This window comes from Taudactylus pleione, unplaced genomic scaffold, assembly GCF_031769625.1.
Source record: "Taudactylus pleione unplaced genomic scaffold, aTauple2 ptg000019l, whole genome shotgun sequence".
Taxonomy (NCBI): domain Eukaryota; kingdom Metazoa; phylum Chordata; class Amphibia; order Anura; family Myobatrachidae; genus Taudactylus; species Taudactylus pleione.
The window spans coordinates 10,673,770-10,700,830 of record NW_028284421.1 but is presented as its reverse complement, the minus strand read 5'-3'; the positions used below and the strand labels follow the sequence as shown (position 1 = coordinate 10,700,830).

At 44.6% G+C, this 27,061-nt stretch overlaps 1 protein-coding gene across 3 annotated transcripts in view; it reads left to right on the top strand.

Annotated features, from left to right (window-relative positions):
• LRRC49 (leucine rich repeat containing 49) overlaps positions 1-27,061 on the top strand; it is a 167,527-nt gene that overhangs the window by 39,052 nt on the left and 101,414 nt on the right. For 2 of the 3 annotated variants that reach the window (XM_088443365.1, XM_088443355.1), the window contains exons 6-8: positions 10,822-11,025; positions 12,228-12,294; positions 23,906-24,049. In XM_088443365.1, the coding sequence (XP_088299491.1) occupies positions 10,822-11,025; positions 12,228-12,294; positions 23,906-24,049 (415 nt within the window). The remainder of the gene's footprint in view (positions 1-10,821; positions 11,026-12,227; positions 12,295-23,905; positions 24,050-27,061) is intronic. The other variant, XM_088443375.1, reaches the window with a different exon arrangement.

Here is a 27,061-nt window from a genome sequence, read left to right as displayed (position 1 = left end):
GCGTAGCAAATTATTGTAATGACTCATAGGCAGATTAAACATGTGGAAACATCTTCCCATAACCCCTCTTGCCAAACTATCCAGTGCTTATTTATTAGTCCCCTGCTGATGCTTGTAGTATATTATGTAGTCTATTATGATATAAGTGGATAATATGTTATAACCTATGTTTAATATGTAAAAGTTTGCTTAGAATATATGCTGTTATTCCAGCAGGCAAAGTAAGCGTTGTGTTTCAAGGGGCAGAATGGTTTGTAACACCCCTGAATGTATGTTATGCTGTAGCCTTTGAAGTGAATAGTCCCATAGTAAATTATTGGACCGCCCACATGCGCATTACCCTCTATTTAGCACCCGCTCCCTATTATTTTACGGTGCTTGATAAAGATCAAATAATAAATAAATTCATAAACAATAGAGCATTAAACCTAAAGTCATGTGCGGTGGCATAACTAGGGTATTTGGATCCCAGGGCAAGATGAAAAATGGAGCCCCTCTCCCCTATGTTCGCGTGCTGAAAAGTGGGTGTGGCCACTGAAAATGGGGCGTGTCAACATGACACACCACCATTTTTCTTAACTCTGGGAGCATTCCTTTCCAATTCATATACACCTTAATGCCCCCAGTAGTAGTGCCCCTGTTGTAATGCCCAATATGCAATGCCCCTAGTAGTAGTGCCCCTTATGCAATGTCCCCAGTAGTAGTGCACATTACGCAGTGCCCCCGCAATACCCGTTATGCAGTGCCCAATATATAGTGCCCCCAGCAGTGCTCCTTATGCAGTGCCCAATATATAGTGCCCTCAGTAATGCCCCTTATGCTGTGCCTAATATATAGTGCCCCTTATGTCATGCCCCTTTTATAGTGTCCTCTATGCAGTGCCCCTTATACAGTGCCCCTTATGCAGTGTCCCTAGTGGTGCCCAATATGCAGTGCCCAATATAGTGCCCCAGTAGTGCCCCTTTTATGGTGCCTGCTATGCAGTGTTCACTATACAGGGACCCCAGTAGTAGTGCCTTTACAACTAAAACAAGCAGACACACAGAGGCAGACAAAATTACACTTACCTGAATGCCTGCCGCTGTCCACTCCTCCGTCCTCCTGCTCGGCACTATGGGAGAGATGTCATGATGTCTCTCCCTTCACCCAGTGCGGAAGCCGGAAGGCGGAGTCAGCCCGCCTCCGGCCCTGGGTGCAGCAGCCAATGAGAGTCTGTCTGACTCTCATTGGCTGCTAAAACATACACACTGCCGCTGGGTAGTACGAGTGTACTACCCGGTGCTGGCGGCTGTGTGTTTGTTTTACTGTGTAGTGCGGACAGCACTCACTGCGGTCCACACTACACACGAACCTCTGACCTGGAGGTTGTCCAGCGGCGAGCCCCCTTGGCGCCAGTCCGCCGGAGCTCAGGGCACGCACCCCACCCGACCCCCCCTTAGTTACTCCGCTGGTCATGTATAGCCCTCAGCATCTGATCTTGTTAGGTAGAAGTTGGGCTGCGATCCCAAATGCAGTCCTCAAGGCACCCTAACAGTTCAGGTTTTAGAGATATCCATGGTTGAGCACAGGTGGTTAAATCAAATTAGCTGAGGTACTAATTATGTTACCTCTGGTCAAGCATGGATATCCTTAAAACATGGACTGTTAAGGTTCCTTGAGGACCGAGTTTGGGAATCTCTGGTATAAGAGTTTTGCCTGTTTTAATATGTTGAATATACAAGCACAATCACTCCAATGAGGTCCTAAATTATTAAACTGCTTTCAATGGTTGTATCTGAAGCATTAGAGCGAATATATTGAAAGGGAAAAGGGGAATGGGAAATGGGACCTTGCACAGCAATAGTATTAATAATATTAATTTATCTATTGACCAAATGTAAACATTTTTATTCTGGGTTCATGTCCATGTTGATAATAAAGTGTTGGTGGTGCTCCCTGGAATTAATATACTTGTATATCTATTGTAGTACTTTGCAAGGGCAAAAAGAGAAAAAAATCCTTTTTTGGGGCACTCTTATATGATACTAGTGTATCGGTTATAATTATTAAAACAGCTTTTATTATAACCTGCTTGTATAAAATAAATATTAATGAATTTATTGGGTAAAAATCTTAAAATTGTGATAGTCTTTGTTGATATAATATCTAGGGATTCCCCTCCGGTCATAAACAGTAAATTAGTTTGCTATGATACAAATTCACATATTCTCCTTAACTGAAATAAGGAATCTGTCAAGTTCTTACAAGATCATAAATATAGGGTATGGAATAAGAAAAGCATGTATTATTCAGACAGGGATAGAATTATTGCAAATCTCCCATGAGATAGTAATATTGTATAAATTGCATATATTTTAATGTGTTCATATATTCACCTCCGTGTAGAATATATTCATATGCGTCTAATAATACAGAATCTGTTCATAATATTGTAATCATCCCTGTTGATAGCAGCATATGATTCATTGCACATATCCCAATTAACAGCAGCATATAGTCAAGGTATTGGATTACTGCACATCTCCCAAGAGGTAGAAATGTTATATTGTTTACATACAATATGATAGATTAGATATTCATCTCCACTTAACATACTGTATGTTCATATACATCTGACAACACTAGACTATCCATAGTGTTGCGTTTGTCCCCTTTGATAGCAGTATCTGATTCATTGCACATATCCATATGGTAGCAGCATAAACAGTTACAGCCATTTATTTGCAATCTAGTAACTGTTTACACATGTCTGCTCCAGCAGAGAATCATGAGTAGAGACGCAAGGAATCATCACTGTATTCAATCTTATTGCACATATCCCGTTGGGCAGTAATATAGAGTCAGTAAATTGCACAAAACATAGAGCCTCAGTTATTGCACAATTCCCTGTAAATCGTTAGATGATGAGATCATTATTATATTGCACATATTCCATAAGACAGTAGTATGTAGTCAGCAAATTGCACATGTCCTTAATATTGCACATATCCCTGATAATATTTGTTGCTCTCTTCAATATTGCACAGATCCCTGGAAAATATCACTTCATCAAATTATATTGCACATATGCCTTATAATCGTGATGTAGGGTCAATATGAGGTATGGAACATATGTCCTCAATGTTGCACTTATTCCTGTTAGCAGCAATATAAATTTGTAGTGTCAATCTGTATAATAACAACAATACTTATACCTTGCAAGGTCTTGCTGCTTAATCAGCCCCTATTTAATTCACTCTAATCAGCTGTACATATCACATTGAATTTCTGAGAATATCTTTGCAAAATCTAATGATCAATATAGGAGATAAGAGAATAAATGTCTGTTGATATAAAGGTAAGACGGTCCGCAAAGACAAATCTATCCTATTACATGTAACATATTAATCAACACATCATTATCTCCATTATTAACATGGTGTCAGGCAGGTCATAATAAATGTAATTTTTTTCATGAATGAGGTTAGTAAGACACTTTAAGCGTTCCCCACTTCTGCTTTTACCTGTTATTCCATTCCTACATATTGAACTGGTGATGAGAGAGTGAGGAAGCTTGGGTCTATAGAAAATATAGTACAGTCGTGGTTTGTTAAAGGTCTTTTTAGTGGGAGTTATGTAATCCCTGGTGCCAATTGGTATTGTAGGAGTTAAATTCACCCAGACCAGTCAAAACCGCCACCAGAAAGAAGCAAAAAGTAAGTGTTGTAACATGTGAAAGATACTGCCCATGTATCCAGACTGTGCCGGGTAATAGGATCCCACGTCAGCTGTGTTGAGCATTCATATCCCCCGCATGCAAGGAGAGTCAGGACGCTGCCCTGTTTACCAAGTACGTATAGTGCTGGATGACCGCATGTAGCTGAATGTCAGCGTGGGGGCTAGGAGTTAGCGTGCAGCAGGGAGTCTGTCTGCATGTCTGCCGGTCAGCTGATTGAGCCAATGATGGGAGGTGAGTTGTTGACGCGCGTTTCGCCATTAGGCTTGTTCACAAGTCACCTGATCCCCCATTCTTAGTGTCCTGCTTAAGATCTATTGGCAACCAATCGAGTCAGTCATCATTTAGATTGACAGAGTTATGGGCCAATCAAAGTCCCTTATATCTTAGCTAGTATGAAGCTTTATTTGCTGATTGACATGTCCTTAAGCCTATATTTATTTAATAGTGAGAATAGTAGAAAGCATCAATCCAGTATTTGTGTACAGTTTCAGACAGCATAAAGCTTATATAAACTAAGTGATAAAAATATCAATATTAATGTAGTAAAATTATTATAACACTGGATTTATACAAAAACAGGAGATAAAAAAGAGAAATGCTGCTGTTAATTGGGATATGTGCAATGAATCATATGCTTCTATCAACAGTTATGAACAGATTCTGTATTATTAGACGCATATGAATATATTCTACATGGAGGTGAATATTTGAACACATTATATTTTGTGCAATTTATACAATATTACTTACCTCATGGGAGATTTGCAATAATTCTATCCCTGTCCGAATAATACATGCTTTTCTTATTCCATACCCTATATTTATGATCTTGGAAGAACTTGACAGATTCCTTATTTCAGTTAAGGAGAATATGTGAATTTGTAGCAAACCAATTTAATGTTTGTGACCGGAGGGGAATCCCTAGATACATTGATTATTATATCTTCAAAGACTATCACAATTTTAAGATTTTCGCCCCATAAATTCATTAATATTTATTTTATACAAGTAGGTAATAATAAAAGCTAAGTTTCAATTATTATAACCAATACACTAGTATCATAAAAAAGGATTTATTTTCTCTTTTTGCCCTTGCAAAGTACAGCGTTCGAGCTAATGTCACTGGCTTTCAGGTAGTTCATTTCGTGTTGTGATTTTGCAATATCTACTGTAGACCATATATTGGGCATATACAGTAAGCAGGGACACACTTTGCTAATGGAGATGAAATTGCTACCTGGGAGAAATATGAAAGTAGACGTAACATACTTTCTACATCAGGGTCCATAGGGTATCCACAGGATACCTTGGGGTATAGGTGATGACATCAGGCATTGGGCACCATAGAGTTAACTTTTCAGCCTCCCGGGATGCATCAGGGTCCCCCTCCTATACCCCGCCCCCGAGCCAAGGCATCTCAGTTTTCGTTGGTGCCCGGCTCGGAGTCGGAGCACCTGTTTAGAGGGGGGCTAAGAATAGCCCCTGAAGTTTCTTTCAAGGCAGCTGTGGCTGCACATCTGGGAGTACAGCATGGACAGTCACTGCTGACGTCCATGCAGTCTCCCCTACACCCCGCCGGTACCAGAACGCCGGTACTGATCAGGGGATGCTGGTAAGTGTCTGGGGTAACGGCTAGGGATGACCCCAGATACTTCGGACCATGGCCGGATCTAAGGGGAGCAGGTAAGCAGCGGGGGTCCCGCGGTGGGTCCCTGCTGAGAACATGGTCCACATTCCCCAGGCAGTGGGTTCCCTGGGGACTGGCTACAGCATGGAGCCAGGTACTAACCTGCGCTTCCACTGTCCCCCTGGGACAGCGGGCCGCAGCTGAGTGGCAAGCGCTGCGGCGTCCCAGGGGTTAATTGCATGCCAGGGGAGAGCTCCTTCCCTGTATACAGCCGGCGCCTCCCCCGCTGCACACAGCCCTCTCTGCGCTGCTAATTGGTCCTGTGGCAGCGCTCCTCCCCCAGGCCGGCCTCCTCTCTGCTCCTCGGTGGCCATCTTTGCAAAGCATGGTGAACGCTGCTGGAAGCTGCTGATCGGTGGCATCGCGGTCTTGGTCCCCCGGCATACCTCTCCTCCATTGGCTTAAGGTCAGTGTATGCAGCGCTGTGTCCTACCAGACTCTGTGTCTGTGTAGTTGAGAAACAGCGCTGATAGTGCAGGGATTAATTTCTTCTGCATTGTATGTGACTTCTGCTAGCGCTGCTGCCTGTACTTTCACTTTCTACTGTCAGCCATTTTACTGTCCCTGCTCTTACTGTGTTAAAGCCCTTGTGGTGCGGTGATTGCAGGGTGTTTCTCCCACTATACTAACAAGTATCAGTGAGAGGGGTCACATACTTCCCATCATGTCTGAGAGTGAATTTCCTCTCCAGCTTATGTGTACTAAGTGCAATGTACCAATAGCGGAGGGGGAGGGTAACGCGGAGGGGCTATGTCGGCAGTGTTATTAATTGGCGCAGCCAATTACTGTCACGGGTCCGGTACAGGAACCTCCCTGGGCTTGTTTCGCTAAGGCGCTTACAACCCTAGAGGGCCAGTTAGCTCCGCCACCTCCCAGATGGGATTGTCCTAGCAGTCAGGGGTGTCGTCACCCATGCAGAGTTTCCCAAGACAACTGATGGTACCTCACAGTCTATCTATTTCCCCTCCCCAGGTTTCACAGGAGCCCGCGAGGTGGAAATCTGCCTAAAGTCCATTTATTCCCTTGCAGGGGGGGGGGGGGACGACTCTGACTGTTCGGCTGAACAGGCCGAGTTGGTGGGAACTCTCCGGGACTCGGCCACTTACATCAATGAAGCGGCCTTGGATATCAGTATCCTCACCTTTAGGATTTCTTCTGCAGCTGTTGCTGCTCATCGCACCTTATGGTTTGCGATCTTGGAAAGCGGACGCTGATTCCAAAAAGGGCTTAGAAGGTTTGCCTTTTAATGGAGAAGTCCTATTTGGTCCGGATCTGGACAAAATTGTAGCTACGCTGGCAGCAGCCAAATTTGCATGTCTCCCGTCTGCTACGGTCCCTTCAAGTTCTGGTACGTCGTCCTTTCTGCCTTACAGTGCCCAGGGTAGACCTAAAGCACAGTCTTTTCCCCGACAGGCTGGGCCCAAGAAATCGGCCAAGCCCAGGAAACAGGCCTGAAGTACCAGACGTCCGGCCCCTAAGTCAGATGACAAGCCTGCGGCCTGACGGTCTGGGCCTCCCTTTGGGGGATCCCCAAGTGGGAGGCCGCCTGCTTCAGTTCGTCCAGTGTTGGTCGATAACTACGACGGACACCTGGGTTCACAAGGTGGTTTCTCACGGGTGTGCACTCTCCTTTCGGCACAGGCCTCCATCCCGTTCTTCACCACAGGCCTTCCACTAGACCGGAACAAATCCTTGGAACTGCGGAAGGTTTTGCACACTATGCTCCAGGCTGGAGTTATAGTGCCTGTTCCATTTTCCCAGAGGGGCCAGGGTTTCAATTCCAATCTGTTTTTGGTGCAGAAACCCAATGGGTCTTACCGTCCAATACTCAACCTCAAGGTCCTCAACAAGTCCTTGAGGGTGCCTCGGTTTCGGATGGAGACCCTTCGGTCCATTATTCTGGCGCTGGATCCTGGGGATTACATGGTGTCATTGGACATTCAGGACGCTTACCTACATGTCCCTATTCTTTTGCGCCATCAGCAATACCTCAGGTTTGCAATCCGCAACGAACATTTCCAGTTCCGGGCGCTGCCTTTTGGACTGGCGACAGCTCCGAATGTTGCCGTATCTGGACGACCTTTTGTTGTTGGCAGGGTCTCCAGAGCTCCTTCTACGCCATCTGGACCTGACAATTGTAGTGCTGCAGCGTCATGGCTGGTTGATAAACTGGCAAAAGTCCACCCTGACCCCGTCTCAGAGGATACTGCACCTCGGGGCCTTGTTGGACTCCAGGCAGCAGCGGATCTTTGTTACGGAGGAAAAGATCTCTGCTTTGCAATTGAGGGTGCGCAGTTGTCTGCAGGGTCGCCGAGTGTCTGTGCACTCGGCGATGCGGTTGCTGGGCTCCATGGTGTCAGTATTCGACATGGTGGAATATGCCCAGTTTCACTCCAGACCTCTGCAGCAATTGATCCTGTCCAAATGGAATGGACTGTCTCAGAGTCTAAAGTCCCAGACGATGGTGCTCACTTCGGGGGTTCGCCTGTCTCTAGCCTGGTGGTTGCAGATGACCCACCTCAACAAGGGTCGACCATTTTGGGTGGTGAACTGGGTCCTCTTAACAACAGACGCCAGTCTCCAGGGCTGGGGAGCAGTCACAGGTCCACACTTGTTCCAGGGCAGGTGGACTCAGGCAGAAAAGGAGCTTCCAATAAACATCTTGGAACTCCGCACAGTGGGCCTGATTCAGAGCCGTTCGCTATTTGCGGTCGTTCGTTCAAAAACAAGGGGTGGCTATTCAAATGATCCCTTCGCAAATTGCAGTCTGTTCCCACCTCTAAGTCTGAACGAGCGCGCAAAACATACGCTCGTTTATTTGATAAAAACGCCCCCTTGCCGCTCGCACCATACGTCATGTCCGCTATTTATTAGATTAATCGAGTACATCGTACAGCGTATGAACTGCTCGCTATTCTTGTGGTTGGGTTGTTCAACCGCTATTTTGCGAGCAGTTCTGAGTTAAAAAAAACCAAGTGACGTGGTCAATGACGCTGCTGTATTAATTAGGCACTCCCTTAAAACTCCCATTTTGACCTTTAAGCACGCCTGTGTTCGAATTCCACTCCCCGGTTTTCAAGCACCTTCCCTGTTACCACCCACATACGCCTTATTCTGTCACTCAAAATAGCAGGCACTCGCTATATAGCGTACAAACGATTTTCGGCCACACTGACTGGTTCGCGCATGCATACTAAAAACCGCACGCATGCGCAGATGAGCGAACATCGCTCGGAACGAGCGTACTGCCGCTAGCGAGCGGCTCTAAATCAGGCCCTGTGTTCAATGCTCTCCAGCAGGCACATCGGGTTCTCCAAGGTCACCCCGTGCAGGTCCAGTCAGACAACGCCACCACCGTGGCCTACATAAATCGACTAGGAGGAACCCGAAGTCGGGCGCCACTCGCAGAAGTGTCCCGCCTCCTGGTCTGGGCAGAGCGCAATCTCCCGGCTCTATCAGCGGTGTTCATCCCAGGAGTCCTTTTCTGGGAAGCGGATTTTCTCAGCCGGCAGGACGTACATCTGGGAGAATGGTCTTTGCACCAGGACGTCTTTCAACTTCTGGTGGACAGGTGGGGTCTTCCAGAGATAGACCTCATGGCGTCCCGGCACAACAACAAGTTGCCGGTGTACGGGTCTCGAACAAGAGACGAAAAGGCGTTTCTGGCGGATGCTCTGTCCGTCCAGTGGACGTTCCAGTTTGCCTACCTCTTTCCTCCGTTTTCCCTTCTTCCGCGGGTAATCCGGAAATTCAAACAGGAAGGAGCAACGCTCCTGTTGATAACTCTCGAGTGGCCCAGACGGCACTGGTTCTTGGACCTCCAGAGTCTGCCAGTGGACGTTCCTCTGCGGTTGCCACTGCGGCCGGACCTGCTGTCACAGGGTCCTTGTCTTCACCCGGACCTGACTCGGCTGTCTTTGATGGCGTGGCTGTTGAGACTGCCATGTTAAGGTCCAGGGGGTTTTCCGGCTCTGTGGTGCAAACCATGCTAAGAGCTCGGAAGCCATCCTCTGCAAGAGTATACCATTGTGTGTGGCATACGTTCTTCCAGTGGTGTTGACCTAGAGGTTATGCCCCTCGGGAGTTCTGCCTCTCTAGAGTGTTGGCTTTCCTACAGGCTGGCCTAGGCCATGGGCTTCGCCTTGCTTCCCTGAAGGTGCAGGTGTCTGCCCTGTCAGTCTGGTTCCATCATAGGATTGCTGCGCTCCCTGATGTGCGTACCTTTATGCAAGGTGTTCTTCGCATTCAGCCACCTTTTGTTCCACCGGTGGCTCCTTGGGATTTGGCTGTGGTCCTGAGAGCTCTCCAGGGACCGCTGTTCGACCTCAGTGGACCTTAAATGGCTTACAGCTAAAACAATATTCCTTCTGGCCATTGCTTCGGCCAGACGTGTTTCTGACTTAGGGGCTCTCTCCTGTAGACCTCCTTTTCTGATTTTTCATAGGAACAGGGCGGTGCTGTGCACTCGTCCTGGATTCCTTCCTAAAGTGGTTTCAAGTTTCCACATCAACGAGGACATCGTTGTGTCGGCTTTTAATTCACCTTATCTTTCAGTGGGTGAGGCCACTTTGGATGTTGTGCAGGCCTTAAGGATTTATGTTGACCGCACTTCTTCTTTTAGGAAGTCGGACGCCTTGTTTGTCCTCTGGCTGCCGTAAAAAAGGTTGTCCTGCTTCAAAGCAAACTTTGGCAGGTTGGATTCGTATGGCAATTTCAGAAGCTTATCTTCGTGAAGGCCTTCCGGTTTCATCCTCTGTGAGGGCTCATTCCACTAGGTCTGTGGGTCCTTCGTGGGCAGCTCGACGTGGTGCCTCTGCAGTCTAGATCTGCAAGGCTGCCACGTGGTCCTCTGTTCATACCTTTGTGAGGTATTACGCTTTTGACACCTTTGCCTCTCAGGATGCTTCCTTCGGGCGGCGGATTCTCCTTTCAGCACAGGAGCTTCCCCACCCTTAAAGGATACTGCTTTGGGACATCCCCAAGGTATCCTGTGGATACCCTATGGACCCTGATGTAGAAAATATAAGATATGGTAAGAACTTACCTTTGTTATCTCTATTTCTACGAAGTCCATAGGGTTCCACAGGACTGCCGCCCTGTCGCACCTGTGCTGCAGATGGGCTTTACTCTGGTGACCGTTTTTTCCGTCTGCTCTGGTGAGATGCGGGGTATAGGAGGGGGACCCTGATGCATCCTGGGAGGCTGAAAAGTTAACTCTATGGTACCCGATGCCTGACGTCATCACCTATACCCCAAGGTATCCTGTGGAACCCTATGGACTTTGTAGAAATAGAGATAACAAAGGTAAGTTCTTACCATATCTCATATTTTTCTGAGGCTACAATAGCTTGATTATTTATGTGCTTTATATCCATAAAAGTATTGTTAAAATATGTATATATTTTTTTTTTTATAGGCAAAATCTGACCGCTGTCCCTGTAATAGAAGGTGAAGAACAACTACGGTTATTATATTTACAACATAACTTTATAAAAAAAATCCAGAACATTTCAAGTCTTCAGCGTCTCATATTTTTAGATCTGTATGATAACCAAATAGAAGAAATAAGTGGGCTTTCCTCTTTAAAATCCTTGCGCGTCCTGATGCTTGGAAAGAACAGGTATAAGTATACATGCATATGTGTAAGCATATCTTTGTTAATTGAACTAATATACATAATTTCCTTAATGACTAATACATATTTAAAAGCTTATGATAATAAGACACTTTGGGGGCGATTCAATTCAACGCGAATTGAATAGCGCCGGGAGCGAGCTCCCGGAGCAATTCAATTCAGTGCGCTGTGTGGTCAGAAAATGCCAGTTATCGCGCCTTAATAAGGGTGTTAAGGCGCGTTAACCGGCATTCTCTGACCAAAGTGCCGGGCGCGCGGCTGTTAGCACTTTGGTCGGATTTCTCCTCGCATCCCCCGGGGGATGTGAGAAGAAATCCTTAGCGCGCCCAAACAGCGCGGTGAATAGCTGCGGGAGCTCCCTCCTGCTACTATTCAACATCGCATTGAATTGAATTTCCCCCTTTTGTCCACTTTATAGCAATAACTGGATAAAACGATATGCTTGTTAATGGTATAGCTGCAGTCTATGTATGTACGGTAGTGTCTACTTGTTCAGTGCGCCTTTCCAAACCTTGAATAATTCTATATGTAGAGCCAGAGGGCATTATTTATGAAGCTTCCTGGCGGGTTACAGGGCTATACAATGACTCTGGGTGCCGTATTCAATTTTCACCTGCAACCCTCCATGAAGACGCCGCTGCTTCATAAATAAAGCCTATAAACGCTACATCGTGGAAATGTTATATGGGGAAAATTAGATGCAGTAAATAAGGAGACATTTATACATGGTCAATAAACCGTTTTATTTTTTTTCATGGTTGGTTTATTAGCAGTACAACTTGAGTTTCCCATTCCCAAAATGCTTGGGACCAGAAATATTTAGAATTTCTGATTTTTCCTTTTTTTGGAATATTTGCATGCCATAATCTTTGGTATGGTACCCAAGTCTCAACATTTAATGCATTTATATTTCATATACACCTTTATACACATAGTATGAAGGTAATTTTATACAATATTTTTAATACTTTTGTGCATGATACAAGGTTTGTGTACATTGAACCATCTGAAAGGAAATGTGTCACTATCTCAGTCGGCGCACAAATTTTTTTTGATAATTTCGGGTTTCAGAATTTCGGGTAAGAGAGACTCAAACTTGTAATAAAAATAAATAAAATGATGCCTTGAAACAAACCATTCCTACCTTTAGTATATTTGTAACCTTGTTGGTCTTAATTGTTTTTCAGAATTCAAAAAATATCAAACTTGGAAAATCTGAAAAATCTTGATGTTTTAGATCTACATGGAAACCAGGTAACAATAACATTTTTAAGTAATTAGTAGGATAGGTCAGTTGTGATGGGCATGGGGGGGTCATGTAGGCAGTGCTGTATTTGGTATGGAGGGGCCAGAGGGATAGTACAAACAGCAGAGAGATAGTGTTTGGTATGGAAGGGTCAAGGGAGTAGTACAGATAGGTAATGGTGAGTATGGAGGAGTCAGGGAGGGAATGGTAAGAATGGAGGAATCAGGGAGGTGGTGAGCCACCCAGTAACCCTTGTAATGCTTGTCAGTTGTGGGTAAATGAGACCACTACACATGTATTAACATTATGCCACACTGTAGTGCCCCTCACATTATGCCACACTGTAGTGCCCCTCACATTATGCCACCTGTAGTGCCCCTCACATTATGCCACCTGTAGTGCCCCTCACATTATGCCACCTGTAGTGCCCCTCACATTATGCCACCTGTAGTGCCCACACACTATTCCACACTGTAGTGCCCCCCACATTATTCCACACTGTAGTGCCCCCCACATTATTCCACACTGTACTGCCCCCCACGTTATGCCACACTGTAGTGCCCACACATTTTGCCACCTGTAGTGTCCACACATTATGCCACCTGTAGTGCCCCACACATTATTCCACACTATAGTGCCCCCACATTATACCACACTGTAGTTACCACACATTTTGCCACCTGTAATGCCCACACATGCCTGCTGTAGGCCCACACATTCTGCTACACTGCAGTGCCCACACATTATGCCACACTGTAGTGCCCCCACACATTATGCCACTACAGTGTACTCGCCAGAAACAACAGCAGCCGCAGTCAGCCGGCAAAGCAGCAGTCATAGCCTCACTATGAACCACACCTATGAGGCTGTGCTGCTGCTGATCTTCATGGGTCAGAGGAGCATTTGATGGGCTCATCCTTTTAGAGCTCAGCACATGCTCCTCTGATCCCACTGCAGAGGCTACTGGGATTTATTACCCAGTAGTCCAGTCTGACTGTGTGCAGTCACTCAGTGCAGTCTGCTCCAGTCCCCTGCATGTATCTGCCGGTCGGGTTAGTCACAGCCTTGATGACTGCCTGACAAGCGATAGAGGGCGTGGCTACAAATCACAGGGGATTTTACAGAGTCCTCGGCGGTCCTGTCTGAGCAGGCCCCCTCCCCCCATCCATCCCTTTCCTTTCATTCTCCTCCCCTTTTCTCCTGCTATGTAGCTGATAGGGATGAGCACATAGACCCCTATGTACAAAGCCGTGGAGAGAGATAAAGTACCAACCAGTCTGCTCCTGTTATTTTTCAAACAGCCTGTAAAGTGACAGTTAGGAACTGATTGGTTGGTACTTTATCGCCATCTACTTTATCTCTCTCCAAGGCTTAGTACATAGACCCCTTAGTCCCTGCCCCCTCTCATAGAATTGCATATTATTGGTCCCACATAGGGGCTCTATTTCTGGAAAAAAAAATCTGAATATCAGGAATGGTTTATGGGTACTGTGAAACCCCAATTGCTTGCACCACTGCTCTGTCCATCTACCTTTCTAATTAATCATTTTATTACCAGAAATAAATATTTCCTGTTTTTTAGGAAAATAATTATTCTGTAAAAAAGAAACAAAGACATACAAAATGCTTAAGAATATAAGCGGCATTTAATTGGGATCACAAACAAAATTTAGAATGATTTTTGTTACAAAAAATATCAGTTGGTATTTGCCCCCACAAACGTACCCCACATGCTGCCCCCCACAAAAATATCCCACATGCTACCACAGAAATACCCCATATGCCCAAACAAAAATATCCCACATGCCACCACAGAAATACCCTATATGCCTACATAGAAATACCCCATATGCCCACACAAAAATACAACACACGACTACATAAAATACCCCACATGCCCCTTATAAAAATACCCAACATGCACCACAAAAATACCTCACATGCTCACACAAAAATACCCCTCATGCCCCCCACAACAATACCCCACATGCCACCACAAAAATGCTCTTAGTGCACCATATTCCCAAAAGGCCATTTTCCCAACAGTACTACTATAAAGAATACAAAATCAAAATGACAGGTTGTCACAGACATACCTGACAGATGAGCTGAGCTTCCTATTGCCTGCAGTGTGTTGTGCAGATATGCCTGGCAGCCTTTTCAGTTCCTGCTGCTGACTCAAGACGCAGGGGGTAAATGGTCGCAAGTTCGTAAACTCGCGAGTGGGCAGAGCTTCGGGTACCCACAAGTGGGCTGAGCTTTGGCATCCCGCAAGTGGGCGGATCTTCATTAGCCATGGGCGGGTACGGGACGGGGACTGAATGGGCAGGGATCTGGAGCAGTGAAGCTTCACTGGACCCATTGTTAATCCAGCCTGGCCTAATAGCAGTTTACTCCTTCGATCTCCCCCCTGTTCCCAGCCCGCCAAGCCCCGCCACCTCCCAGAAATGGGCGTGGCCAATTCACAGTGGGGCCCACTGAGGAATTACCCGATTCCCCGGCAGCCCAGTCAGAGCCTGGAAACAGGTGACATAATCTAACTCACTCATTTCAGTGCTCATAAGCATTAACTGCGTTTAAATGAGCATTTTAAGAATGGATAATTGAATACCTTTCTTGCTCTGTTGCCACTGAAATTTGTACCAAGCCAGATGGGCAGATCTTGTTTTCAGTCGAAGACCAATTTTACTTGTCCCGAACAAGTTGCCTATTCGTTCCATGATCGTAGAAATTTATCAGTATGGTAGCATCACATTTTTACAAGCATACTTCATATTTAAGATGGTTTTTTATTTCTTTTGCATCGTTTGGTGCCTTATCTTGTTTTTGTTTTTTTTTTCTTAGCTAACTCTGTTCCTCAAAGAGGCTTACCAGAGGTGAGGTTGTTATGGAAAAAGGACCGTATCAGTTGGGGGCATATTTATCACAATGCAGATGTGATAAATATTTTTTGCTTATATTCGCAACGTGAAAGTTTATATTTTTACACATTTACTGTTCTGCTCTTGCCAAGAGATGGGCTACGATAACCAACCTGGCAAAGAGCTGGAAGCAGTGTGATATTGTAAAGCTATCGCGCTTCTTCCTTGGCTAACACTGCACATGCCCGGCTGTTGGCTGGCGCATGCATCACCAGTGCCAACCGAGAGGGATACAGCAGCCTATGGGTGCTGCATTTGCGGATGTAAATGAAGGGACAGCGGCAGATATAAGCGATATCAATGATAGACCTATCCTTCCCTTCCCCATGCAGGAATTGTAACAGGATTGCTGGACCTGTGGCTGCTGAGTGTACACCCAGGTGCCAGACCCTACCCTACCGGTGTAGTGTGACCAGGACAACTGTATACTCACCAGCTCCTCCCAGAAGCGTGCATGTGCAACCTGAACCAGGAAACCACAGCAGCCATATAACTGATGATAGTCAGCTCTGTGTACACACACACACATACACACACACACACCAGAAAGCACTGCCCTGGCGTGGCCATGAAATAACTGTGCTCTCAGGGTAGATTGGAAGCAGGGAATGTATCCTGAAACATCATCATCTAGGGGCGCTGTGTGCACGCTGAGGAGTATTATGGAGCACAGTGTATACTGCAGAAGTTATGGGACTCACTGGGTACTATGGGGGCACTGTAGAAGCACTGTGTACACTGCAGGGTAATATGGGGGTGCTATGTGTAATCTGGAGATGGGACTATGAGCTCAATATGAGAGGGTTTCATACAACATGAAGCTAGTCCAGCCCTGTAAACATTGATCACAGCACTGAGTAGTTGTCTGTGAGCAGGGGCATAACTGTAGTGTTGCCTGGAGGCTTAGTGGGCATACAATGAACAACCACTGCAGAGAGAGGAGTCTCTCTAGAAGCATTGGATCCCTTCAAAACTATTGGTAATGGGCCCACAAAAATCTAATTACACTCCTGGATACAAGTGGAGATTTTGGTCTATTTAAAAGAGGTGTAATTTTTGGGGCACATATGGAAAGAATTTAAGTGAGCGAGACAACTCAACTTGCAATGTACATTGGCATGAAATACAGAGGGAAAACAATTATCTGCAAAGGTCAAAAGTATGTAGAACAGGGGTGGACAAAAAGCGGCCCTCCAGCTGTTGAACTACAAATCCCAGCATGCATTGCAACAGTTTTAGCATGACCAAATAGCAAAACTGTGGCAGGGCATTTTGGGATGTGTAGTTCTACCACAGACGGGGGGCCGCTTATTGCCCACCTCTAATGTAGAAGCACGTCAATTGCCTGCAATGTTCAATCTGTAGTGAGAGCAGCTAGTGTAATATCAAGTATATTCAACTCCAGAGTCCACAGTAAAGAACATGAGGTTCCAAGTAGGATTGTGGCACATTAATCGCTCATCACATGGAAATACACCTTTGTGATTTCAGTGGTGTAAAGCACAAAAGCAGTGGGTTACATAGAAGTGGAGGAAGGTGATGTTTTCTTTTGAATCATCCTTTTACCATATTCTACAAAAACAGACCTGTATTCCATGTGTGTGAATAAAGACTTCTCATTTACCAGCTTTGAACTCTATAATCTGAAACAACACCATCAAATTCAGTTACTTTCCTTTGCAAGAATTCTTGTGTATCCCTTCTGCACTTTCCAGAACTTGGTAAACTCAAAGGAATAGAATAGAAAGACACTGTGCTTGGATAGATTAGTATTGAAGCAACACTACAAGAGGTGTGTGGTGTGCAGCTAGTTACTCTCAAACCCTTGGTGGACAGTTTGTGTGTGATCATTCACGGAGGTATTCCTAGAGACATTGCTATGTAATTGAGGCTCCTTGTTACACTGCAAATCCCAGATTTGGTGAAAAATGTCCACTATTACAGATCACCTTTCATGCATTGACTTATACTGAAGAAAGTATTTATCCTGATTAAGGATGGTGTTTTATACTATAGAACCACTCATTTCACTTTTTTAATGTCTCACCACTCTGAGGTATTCCCTGAGGGTACATCTCATGTTACCTGAGCACCTAGTGCACATCCAATTTTTTCTTTCTGTTTGTCTTGTCATTTTTGTATGCATACTGATAATAAGGGTCTGTTCAACAAGCACTGCTTCTTGACAGTGCTAATTTAGTATCCAACTCGCTGCAAATAGCAGTGGTGGATACGAAAACACTGGAGCAATTCAACAGTGTTAGTGCACATGCGTAAGCTTGGGTTCACAAAGAGCCTGATTTCGGACCCCTTAGCAGGGCATCCTGCATCCGTTCTAGCAGTCAAATTCCGTAAAATATGTATTTTTGAAGTGAAATCTTCTGTGTTACCTGTTTAATGAATGGATAAAAATAGATATTGTACCATGCGCTCACCTTGTCATGATATAGGGGATGTAACAGATGTAAAAATTGTGGAGATGACGACAGATCTAATGGATGTTATCAGGGCCGAAACTAGGATTTTTGTCACCAGGGGCAAGACAGTAATTTGGCGCCCCCCATGTAATTCCCCCTGCAGTAGTGCCCATATTGTAATGCCCCCATAGTAATGCCCATATGTTAATACCCCCATAGTAATGCCCCTGTAGTGCCCACCATACAGTAATGCCCCTGTAGTGCCCATGCTCCCATATTAATGCCCCTGTAGTGCCCATGCTTTCATAGTAATGCCCCTGTAGTGCCCATGCTCTCATAGTAATGCCCCTGTATTGCCCATGCCCCATAGTAATATCCCTGTAGTGCCCTTACAGTAATGCCCCTGTAGTGCTCATGTCCCCACAGTAATGCCCCTGTAGTGCCCATGCCCCAATAGTAATGCCCCTGTAGTGCTCATGCCCCATTAGTAATGCCCCTTATTGCCTATGCCCCCATAGTAATGCCCCTGTGGTAATGCACCTGCCCCCATAATAATGCCCCTGTAGTGCAGCTTATTAAAAAAAAAAATACTCACCTTGAACCCCGCTCCTGCATTCAGCGTCGCGTCCGGTCCGCCGGCTGCTCCTTGGAACTATGGGGGAGATGTCATGACGTCTCCCCCATAGTGCCCGTGGGGAGAGCCGGAAGCTGGTGTTCGGGAGAGAACGCCAGCCTCCGGCTCCGGCTACACCGCGTCGCTGCAGAGAAGGAGCCGGGCGCCTGCTGGTAATAAATATTACCAGCGGACGTCCGGCTTGGAGCCTCTCTGCAGCGCCGGGCTGGAGGTCACTGGCACCAGGTACAGCGGCTCACCCGGTGCACGTGCACCTCCAGCCCCCCCCTAGTTGCGGCCCTGATGTTATAAAACAATATTTTATTTATTTAAATTTATTTAATTTATATAGACACAATGTACCAATGTGTCTAGTGATATAAAAACTATTATATCTCCTTTCTGGTAATAGGAGTATAATAAATAATCTGATAAAATATATCTGATGACTAAGTCCTATATGGAAGGATCCAAGTTTGTCTGGGTGGTAGGTGTGCCCTTTGAGGGGGTTAACTTTCCGTAAATATATACGGTACCCTTATATAATAGTATCAGTTCAGTTTATGTCCACACCGATTTACAGTGAAAAAGGCAGCCAATAGAAATGTTCCCAAATGGGTCAATAATGTCTGGGTGGTAGGTGTGACCTTTGAGGGGGTTACCTTCCCGTAAAAATATACGGTAGCCTATGTCTAAAAAGACAGATACATGTGTGTCTCTTTGGCTACTTGTAATGTGCTAGGGAATAAGGGTAACCTTGTATAGAAAGGTAGCTCTCCGTATGCAAATATATACATACGTCTCCCTGCACTGTCTGATGCAATGTCCCGGTAGCAATGTGAGCCGTGCACAGTGTGACTACAGCGTCCCGCTTGCGGGGCTTACCGGTCGGCGTCTTCACTGAATGTCACGTGTTGCGCTGTCCATACGAAGTGTAGAGGAGGGGAGCGGTGCGCTGTGATGTGAGTTGTCGCAGTCAGTCCAGGCAGATCGCTTGCTCAACCCTCTGGCTCTAATGCACGCTGCTCTGTAGTGTGACGGAGACGGGTGCTGTTTCCAGTTTGGAGGATAAGGAGTAGCAGCGTGAGGCTGTGCACGAGGCTCTCTGCTTCCTTAGTAACATGTAGGTAAAAGTGGGTGTCGACGCATTTCGGCCAATCAGGCCTTCTTCAAGGATGTGTGTGTTCTGATGTTGGCTGGTTGATATGTAACCAGGCAGCCAATCATCTATTAGGTAGGTGTGTCCCTCAATAATGAGTTTGCTGACTCAATCGTCTTTATGAAACATTTTCAGCTGTTGTTCTGACTTTATAAAGATTATAGTAAAATTGGTTTATTGATCGCTCAATACAGATCAAATTAAAGAAAAAGGAAAATTTAAATGATGAATAAGCCAGTGTAAAGATTAAAAAAAAAAAAAAAAAAATCCCCAGCATACTATTTTAAAGTTGTGGTGTGCCAGACTTTTTCTTTTTTATGGTACTGTGTATCCAGTCTCTGAATTTGTCAGATTGTGTTGTGCAAGATATAAAAGAGGAAATACTGTCTGTATGTAATCAAATATATTTTATTTTTTATTCTTATTAATCCTTATAAATCTTCAACGTTTATAATCCTACAGATTATCTATATGTAAATCATTAGTCCATAAATCTAATTTTGCGTCAATTAACTTCCTATATTGAATCCATGTTTGATGTACATGAGCACTCAAAGTTATTAAAGAGAAAGGAGTCCCTATATATTGATATTAATTAATTAATATTCTATTATTAAATTCAATATTCAAACCTTTTGGGGTCATGGTGTGTAAAATGAAAACCCATTTCATTTCATTTTTATCTATAGTTCTAAGATGATCTCCCCCCCTCCAATTGGCTTGCGGTTGTTCTATGGCCATAAAAAATAAATTGGTAGAGTCCGAATTGTGTACTACTTTGAAATGTTTCGACACACTATGATTCTCATAGCCAATTTTTATGTTCCTAATATGTTCGTAGATGCGATTTTTAAGAGGTCTAATCGTGCGACCCACATATTCGAGGCCACACTCGCATCTTAAAAGGTAAATCACCCCCCGAAATTCACATGACATATTCTATCTAATTCTAAAGTCCTTATCAATTGTTGATGAGTGGAAATGTGTCCATTTTGTACTAATACGGGTGTGTGTAACTTTACACCCTGTACATTTTCCACAGTAGTGGAAACCTCCTGTTTGTAACATATAAGGTAGCTGTTTTTGTATAAATGTTTTTGGAGGAATATGATTTTTGACCAGTTTCTGTTTGATATCTGGGGCTTTCCTGAATATGACTTTAGGTACTCTGCTGAGGACTTTATCCAGATCATCATCTTGTAATAAGATGTCCCAGTGTCTCTTTAAAATCTGTTTGATTTGGTGTCCTGATTTATTATATTGAGTGATGAATTGGACATCCTGTTGTTGTGCTGTTGATATTGTTATATCATTATTTTTTGTGTTTAAAATTGTCCTATCCAATTGTCCAGCCTCTAAAAATGCCTGTTGTATTAATTTAGGGTCATATAGTTTATTAGTGAATTGTGTACTTAATTCACGCCCTTGTTCCTGATAATCCTCAATCTTGGAGCAGTTTCTCCATATTCTTCTAAATTGTCCCCTGGGTATATTGTCTGGCCAGCTCTTATAGTGGCCACTAGTGGATAGAATATAACTATTCACATCCACGTTCTTTTTATATGTCCGAGTGTGTAGTCTATTATTATCAATATAAATTTCTAGATCCAGGAATATGACTCTGTCTCTGCTCATCTGTGTAGTAAATTTCAGATTACGTCATTGTCATTAACATGTTCTAGAAAGGCATCGAGAGTTGCTTTAGTGCCATTCCATATAAAAATGATGTCGTCTATGTATCTCCGCCACAGGATCAAATTCTCCCCAAAGCCATGCCCCCCCATATGCGCTCCTCCTCCCACTTGCCCAAGAACAGGTTGGCATAGCTCGGGGGGACTTTCGATCCCATGTCGGTGCCCGTGGTCTGAAGATAAAATGTATCCTCAAACCACAGGTAATTATGATGCAATATGAAATCAATGGCCTTGATGATAAATTCTATCTGTGCTTGTTCTAATTGTTGGTCTTTTTCAAGGGAGTATTTGGTGCTTTCTAAGCCTTGTATATGTTTGATAACCGAATAGAGTGAGCACACGTCACTGTTTAATGAATGGGGCAATGCTTCACTTTTACACAAGTAGGTGAAAATTTATATTTTCATCTACTTTTAAGGATAATGAATAGGCCCCTTAGTCACTTTTTTATTATCTTCATTTATTAAACATATGTGACCTTTCTATTACTGTACACCTAACATACTTTGTGATTGGTCCAGTTTGCTTATATACTATCTACCCCGTACTAACATTAATAAAATAGAAGTTGTTTTTTACTCAACACCTGCATAAGAATCTGTTTTCTCTGCTAAATTAATTCACCGTATACCAGAATATCCTTCTTATATAATTTTGCGATTACGCACGCTCAGCACAGCGGAATCCATCACAGAGTGAGTGACAGGCAGTGAGCGTTGGGGGTGGTGACGGGGGAGTGGTAGGAGAAACGCAGGCGTGCCTGTCCGTTTGAACACCGTTGCTTGGCTATGCATAAATTAGCCACTGTGATTGCATACGCAATAAGTGGTCCGAGAGGATAGCATAGTCTTCCGGAAGTAAGTTTGACCTGAAGTTACACTAGGCAAGAATGATGAAGAATCTAAGAGGGGTATTCAATATGGGAGCGAAAAGTCTGTGCTGGACTTTTCGCTCCACATTGGAGATTTTCCTGGGATAAAGTATCGGGTGCGCGCCCGCTTTATCCCCGTATTCACTATAAAACCTACGAAAACGGGAAGCTGCAAAGTGGGATCTGCGTAAAAAAACGAAAGTTTCCTGGAATAAATTGTAGGACCCCCCTAAAGTTGTAAAAACATGGGGGATCACTATGGGTACCCCCGTTTTAGCCTGCAAATGAAAGTCGGGGATTTAAATAGCCGCAGCAGGTGTTTTTTCCCAACATTGAAGAAGTGTTGCAGAAGAGCACTTAGGTTATTTTTTTCATTTTTTTTTAAGTGGTCCCATCAAATTTGGGCTACATGAAAATGGGTACTAGCATATTTTTATGTCCCTAAAGTAAGTTTAAAAAAATTCTGCAACTATGCACCTGCCGCTAATAGCCTATTCTAGAATACACCTGCCGCATATTTGCAGAATAGCCCTGAACCTATTTCCCTATTTTTAAACACTTTTTTTCCCATTTTTTTTTTTCACCCCAATTTTTAAATGAATTTTTTGGGGTGTCCCTATTTTTAAAAAAATGTTTTTGACACAGTTATTTTTAAAATGTTATTCCCAGGGGTGCAGGCTATTTTTTTTAAACCTGCACCCCTAAACCCCAATTCTGCACTTTTTTTCACCACCTATTCAGTGGTGAAAAGTTATCCTGCAAAATTGTTACAGCAGTGTAATTTTTGTTTGTAAATGTTTACAACAAAAATCAATAAAAATTTATTGAAATGAAAAAAAAAGAAGGTTCGTCAAACTGAACAATACCTTTTTAAAACGCAAGGTAAACCACTGTTTGGCATTAATTTATCAAATGTGAAGTTTATACTTTGCCAGGGCTGCTAAGAGGAATTTTGTGCCACCAACAAAAGATGTGTAGCAACAGCTCATTGTCGATGTGGTATCATGGGCATAACTACCATAGGTGCAAGGGGTGCAGCTGCTATGGAGCCTAGAGTTGTGGGGTGCATTTTCTTTGTTAAAGTTACAGGTGTTATACATTTTTCACCATTGGGTGGTACATAGGGGCTCTTACAAACCTTAGCTGTAGGGCCTTCAAATACCTGATTTCGCATTTGCGTGGCATGATTCCAGGCAGTCCGAGTCGGTACAAATGTCCTGACTGTCATGACAGAGGGACAGTCATTTTTGCAGTATGTGTTTTCTGGTACTGATGGGGTGCAGTGTGTATGTTCTGACAAATAGTTCTATCAGTAGTGAGGCACAAAATGTACAGTGTGAAGAAGTGCAGACATGTCTGCCGTGCTAGAGGCAATATATGTGATCTCTTGGCATGTTTTCCGCTTTTATTGTATGTTGAACCCTCTGCGAATTGTTTCACCTTGTCTATGGAGAAGACAACCAGCGGCTCTCCCTCCAGCCCCTGGAGAATACAGACAGTACTGCAAGGTTAAGAGTACCACTTCCCATGCTCTTGATGACTTTTACTTAGTTGCTGAACGGTCGGTATAAGAAAGGAACACACAGCCTGGTTCTCATCATCACTTTATTTGCTGCCTCTGGTAGCGGACCAGTTTGGCGCACTGTCAGGAACTACAACAAATAATAAGCTTAGGAATGGTGAGAGAGCAGATTTGTCTTGATAAGAGGGAAAATGCTTATGTTTAGCTATTATGAATGAACCGGATCTTCTATATACAGTTTGTAAAGAAAATGAATCATAATTTCTTCGTGGTGAAAGCCTATAGGTGATATAATACACCACTGAATATTTTGATGTGCAACTCATTTGTACATGGACTACTTAAACTCTTACGTGATGGTCTATTTATATTTTATGTCTCTATAAGTTAATTTATTATGTGTAAGTTCTGTTTTCTAACAGATATCTAAAATAGAAAATGTTGGACACCTGGGAGTATTGCGAGTGTTAAACCTTGCCCGAAATCAAATAAGCCAAGTGGAAAACTTGAATGGTCTAGACTCACTGACAGAGCTCAACCTGAGGCATAACAACATCAGTCTTGTGGTAAGAGGCACATTAGTTTATACATTATTGACAGCATATTTTATGCATTATAGATGATATTCGTTTATGCATTATCTGTGAAATATCCAGTTTACGGAAAAATCTCATGGTTCAAATAGGGTCATGTTACTCCAATACTATAATGTGGCAGTGATATTGTAGGTTGTTAGTGATATTTTTCTCCATCTGTCATGCTTTCCTGAGTTCATGTACAATGTACTATGGAGTATCTAGTATATGCAATACAAGTTTATAGGCCTGATTCAGACACGGACGGTAATGCATACGCAATTGCATACTTTCACGGATCTAAAATATGCTAATGCAACAGGCGGCAGATTTTGTATTGAGACGCCCACCAGAGCCCTCATAGTTGCCCACAGCTGCATACACAAAAGCAGCATTGTGCGCAGGTCTTCAAAACATCGACAAGTCGAGTAAGTCTCTGGTCACTCAGAATAGCTATGGTAATTGAGACGCTTGTGGTTCGTTCCGTGCGTGCGCGATTGCAGACGCTGGCTAGTACACGCCCAGGAAACGGCCCAGATATGCCAGCATTTTGGTCAGTACTCCTCGTAACCACCCACATAACGGTCTCTTCCTGTCAATCAATTGTGAGTGAATCTTCACAGCATGCGCAATCGCAATTCGCAGCACGTGTGCAATGCAGCTAGGATGCATGCGCAGACCACCCTTAATTGCTAAACAGCGGAATAGCAAATTGCGATCAGCTCTGAATCAGACTTCTAGTGCCCCAGTGATGCAGCTTAGTGTTATCTACTTCATAACAGGATGTTCTAAGCAAGAGATGTGCAACCTTTTTATCTATGTACCATTGTTTCCAACTGGCAGGGTTTCATTATTTTGAGACCCAGAAAGAGGCAGTTCCCATCAGAATAAAAACAGATCCTGACACCCTACATGGGCCCCCAACCCACAGTTTACGCACCTCTTTATAAGTCATACTTAAAAAAGTACAGGTGTCAGAATGTGTAATTATTAAATATAGATGTAAAATATATAGTAAGGCCACTGGTCCGTTATATCTCACCTATATTTCCTCCAATAATACAGTAAAAAATGTGCTCCGTAATGTCTGTACAGATCAGTCTTCTACTGGATATTACTATGATAAGCAACTATTTAGCTGCTAATTATATCGAAGAGCAATTCTTTCATGAGCAGTTATCATACAGATACACCTTGCCTCAATACGCTATGCTTTGTGAGCCGCAAGGTCCCGTGTGGCTATACTTGCGCCATGCATCTTTTTTGCTTTTTCGCCCGAAAATGCATCATAGTCTCAATCAGATGCAGCAAACCACTTAATGAGAATGTACTGATCGATTTGATATGCAACACTTGTATATCTTTGTGCATCTGAGCCTGTATACAGAAATCGGTGTGAAGAAAAGCAGCGGCTGCTGCATCATAGCACTTTGTATACAGATTGAGGGGTAAATTTACTAAAGGGCAGTCTTTTTTTTTTTTTAAACCAAAACCATCGGACAACGTCCGTCATCGTCGCCGTCGTGTTGCTGTAAAAAAAATCAGAATATTTATGATCTGTCGGGTTTCAGCTTCAATATAACCAGCACCAGGCTGAACCAGCTGGGGTGTTAATGGCATAGCAGGGAGACGCACAGCGCGGGGTGTCTCTGCCATAACATTTACCAACCCCAAACTGGTCAGTTCAGGGCTGCAATTCCTCGGAAAGTGGAGAAACCCCCCCTTCCGAGAAACAAACAGCTATGGGCTGAAAGTCTGAGAAACTATTACTGCACACACGCATGCCGAAGTGTCCAATGGCAATTGCATACAGTATCGCTAACAATTGAGATTGGGTTTGAGATCCCTGGGCATATCAGAGTGACAGGGGCGGAACTACCGCTGGTGCAGCCTGTGCTGTGCACAGGGTCCCCTGCGGACTAAGGGGCCTGCAGCTGCCGGCTGCCCAGACCGCCATGAGTTTTCCCTTGATCACAAAAGTTTAGAGAGGATTGTCGGATGGTTGCCGCTAGATCGGACTGGCCCAGGGCAGGGAGTATGGTGGGCCCCCACTGTCTTGAGGGAGGTGGGGCTGACCTTTTAGCAGCCAATGCTGTTCATTCCCCAGCCTGGTGACTGCCCCTGTCTCTCCCTATGTTACACAGCTCCTCTGGGCAATGGATAAGGGAGGACAGCGCTGCTACTAGGAGAGGGTCACACTGCCGCCGGCTGTCATCGGGATGCAGCAAACTACTCTCGCACTGAGGAAGAGGCAGGTCCTGCTCCCGGAAAGTACAAGACCCAGGTGTGCATGTGACCAGGGATGTGTGTACGTTTGTGACTGTTCCAACACTTCACCCTTTGCCATCCACTGTATCTCCCTGTCACCCACTGCCTCTCCCAGTGGCAATCTTCCATACATTATCTCTCCCTGAAACCCATGGCTTCCCCCTGCCACTGCCTCTCCCACTGTCACTCACTGCCTCTCCCGTTGTTACTTTCTGCCACCTACTGCCTCTCTCTGTCACCCTCTGCCGCCTCCTGCTTTTCCCTGTCACCCTTTGCCATCCACTGCCTCTCCCTATCACCCTCTGCCATCCACTGCCTCCCCGTCACCCATGGCCTCTCTCTTTCACCCTCTGCCTCCCCCTGCCACTGCCTCTACCCACTGCTGCCTCCTGTCTTCCTCTGGCACCATCTGACTCACACTGCCACAATCTGCCACCCACTTCCTCTACCTGTCACACATGTCCTTTGTCTGTCATCCTCTGCTTCCTCCTGCCGCTGCCTAAACTGACACACACTGCCTCTCCTGCTGTCACCCACTGCCTCTCCCGCTGTCACCCACTGCCTCTCCCGCTGTCACCCACGGCCTCTCCCTGCCATACTCTGCTTTCCCTTCCCACTGCCTCTCCTGCTGTCACCCTGCCTCTCCCCACCACCCACTGCCTCTCCTGCTGTCACCCTCTGCCTCTCCCCACCACCCACTGCCTCTCCGCATGAGCCGGAGGAGGGGGGTTCAAA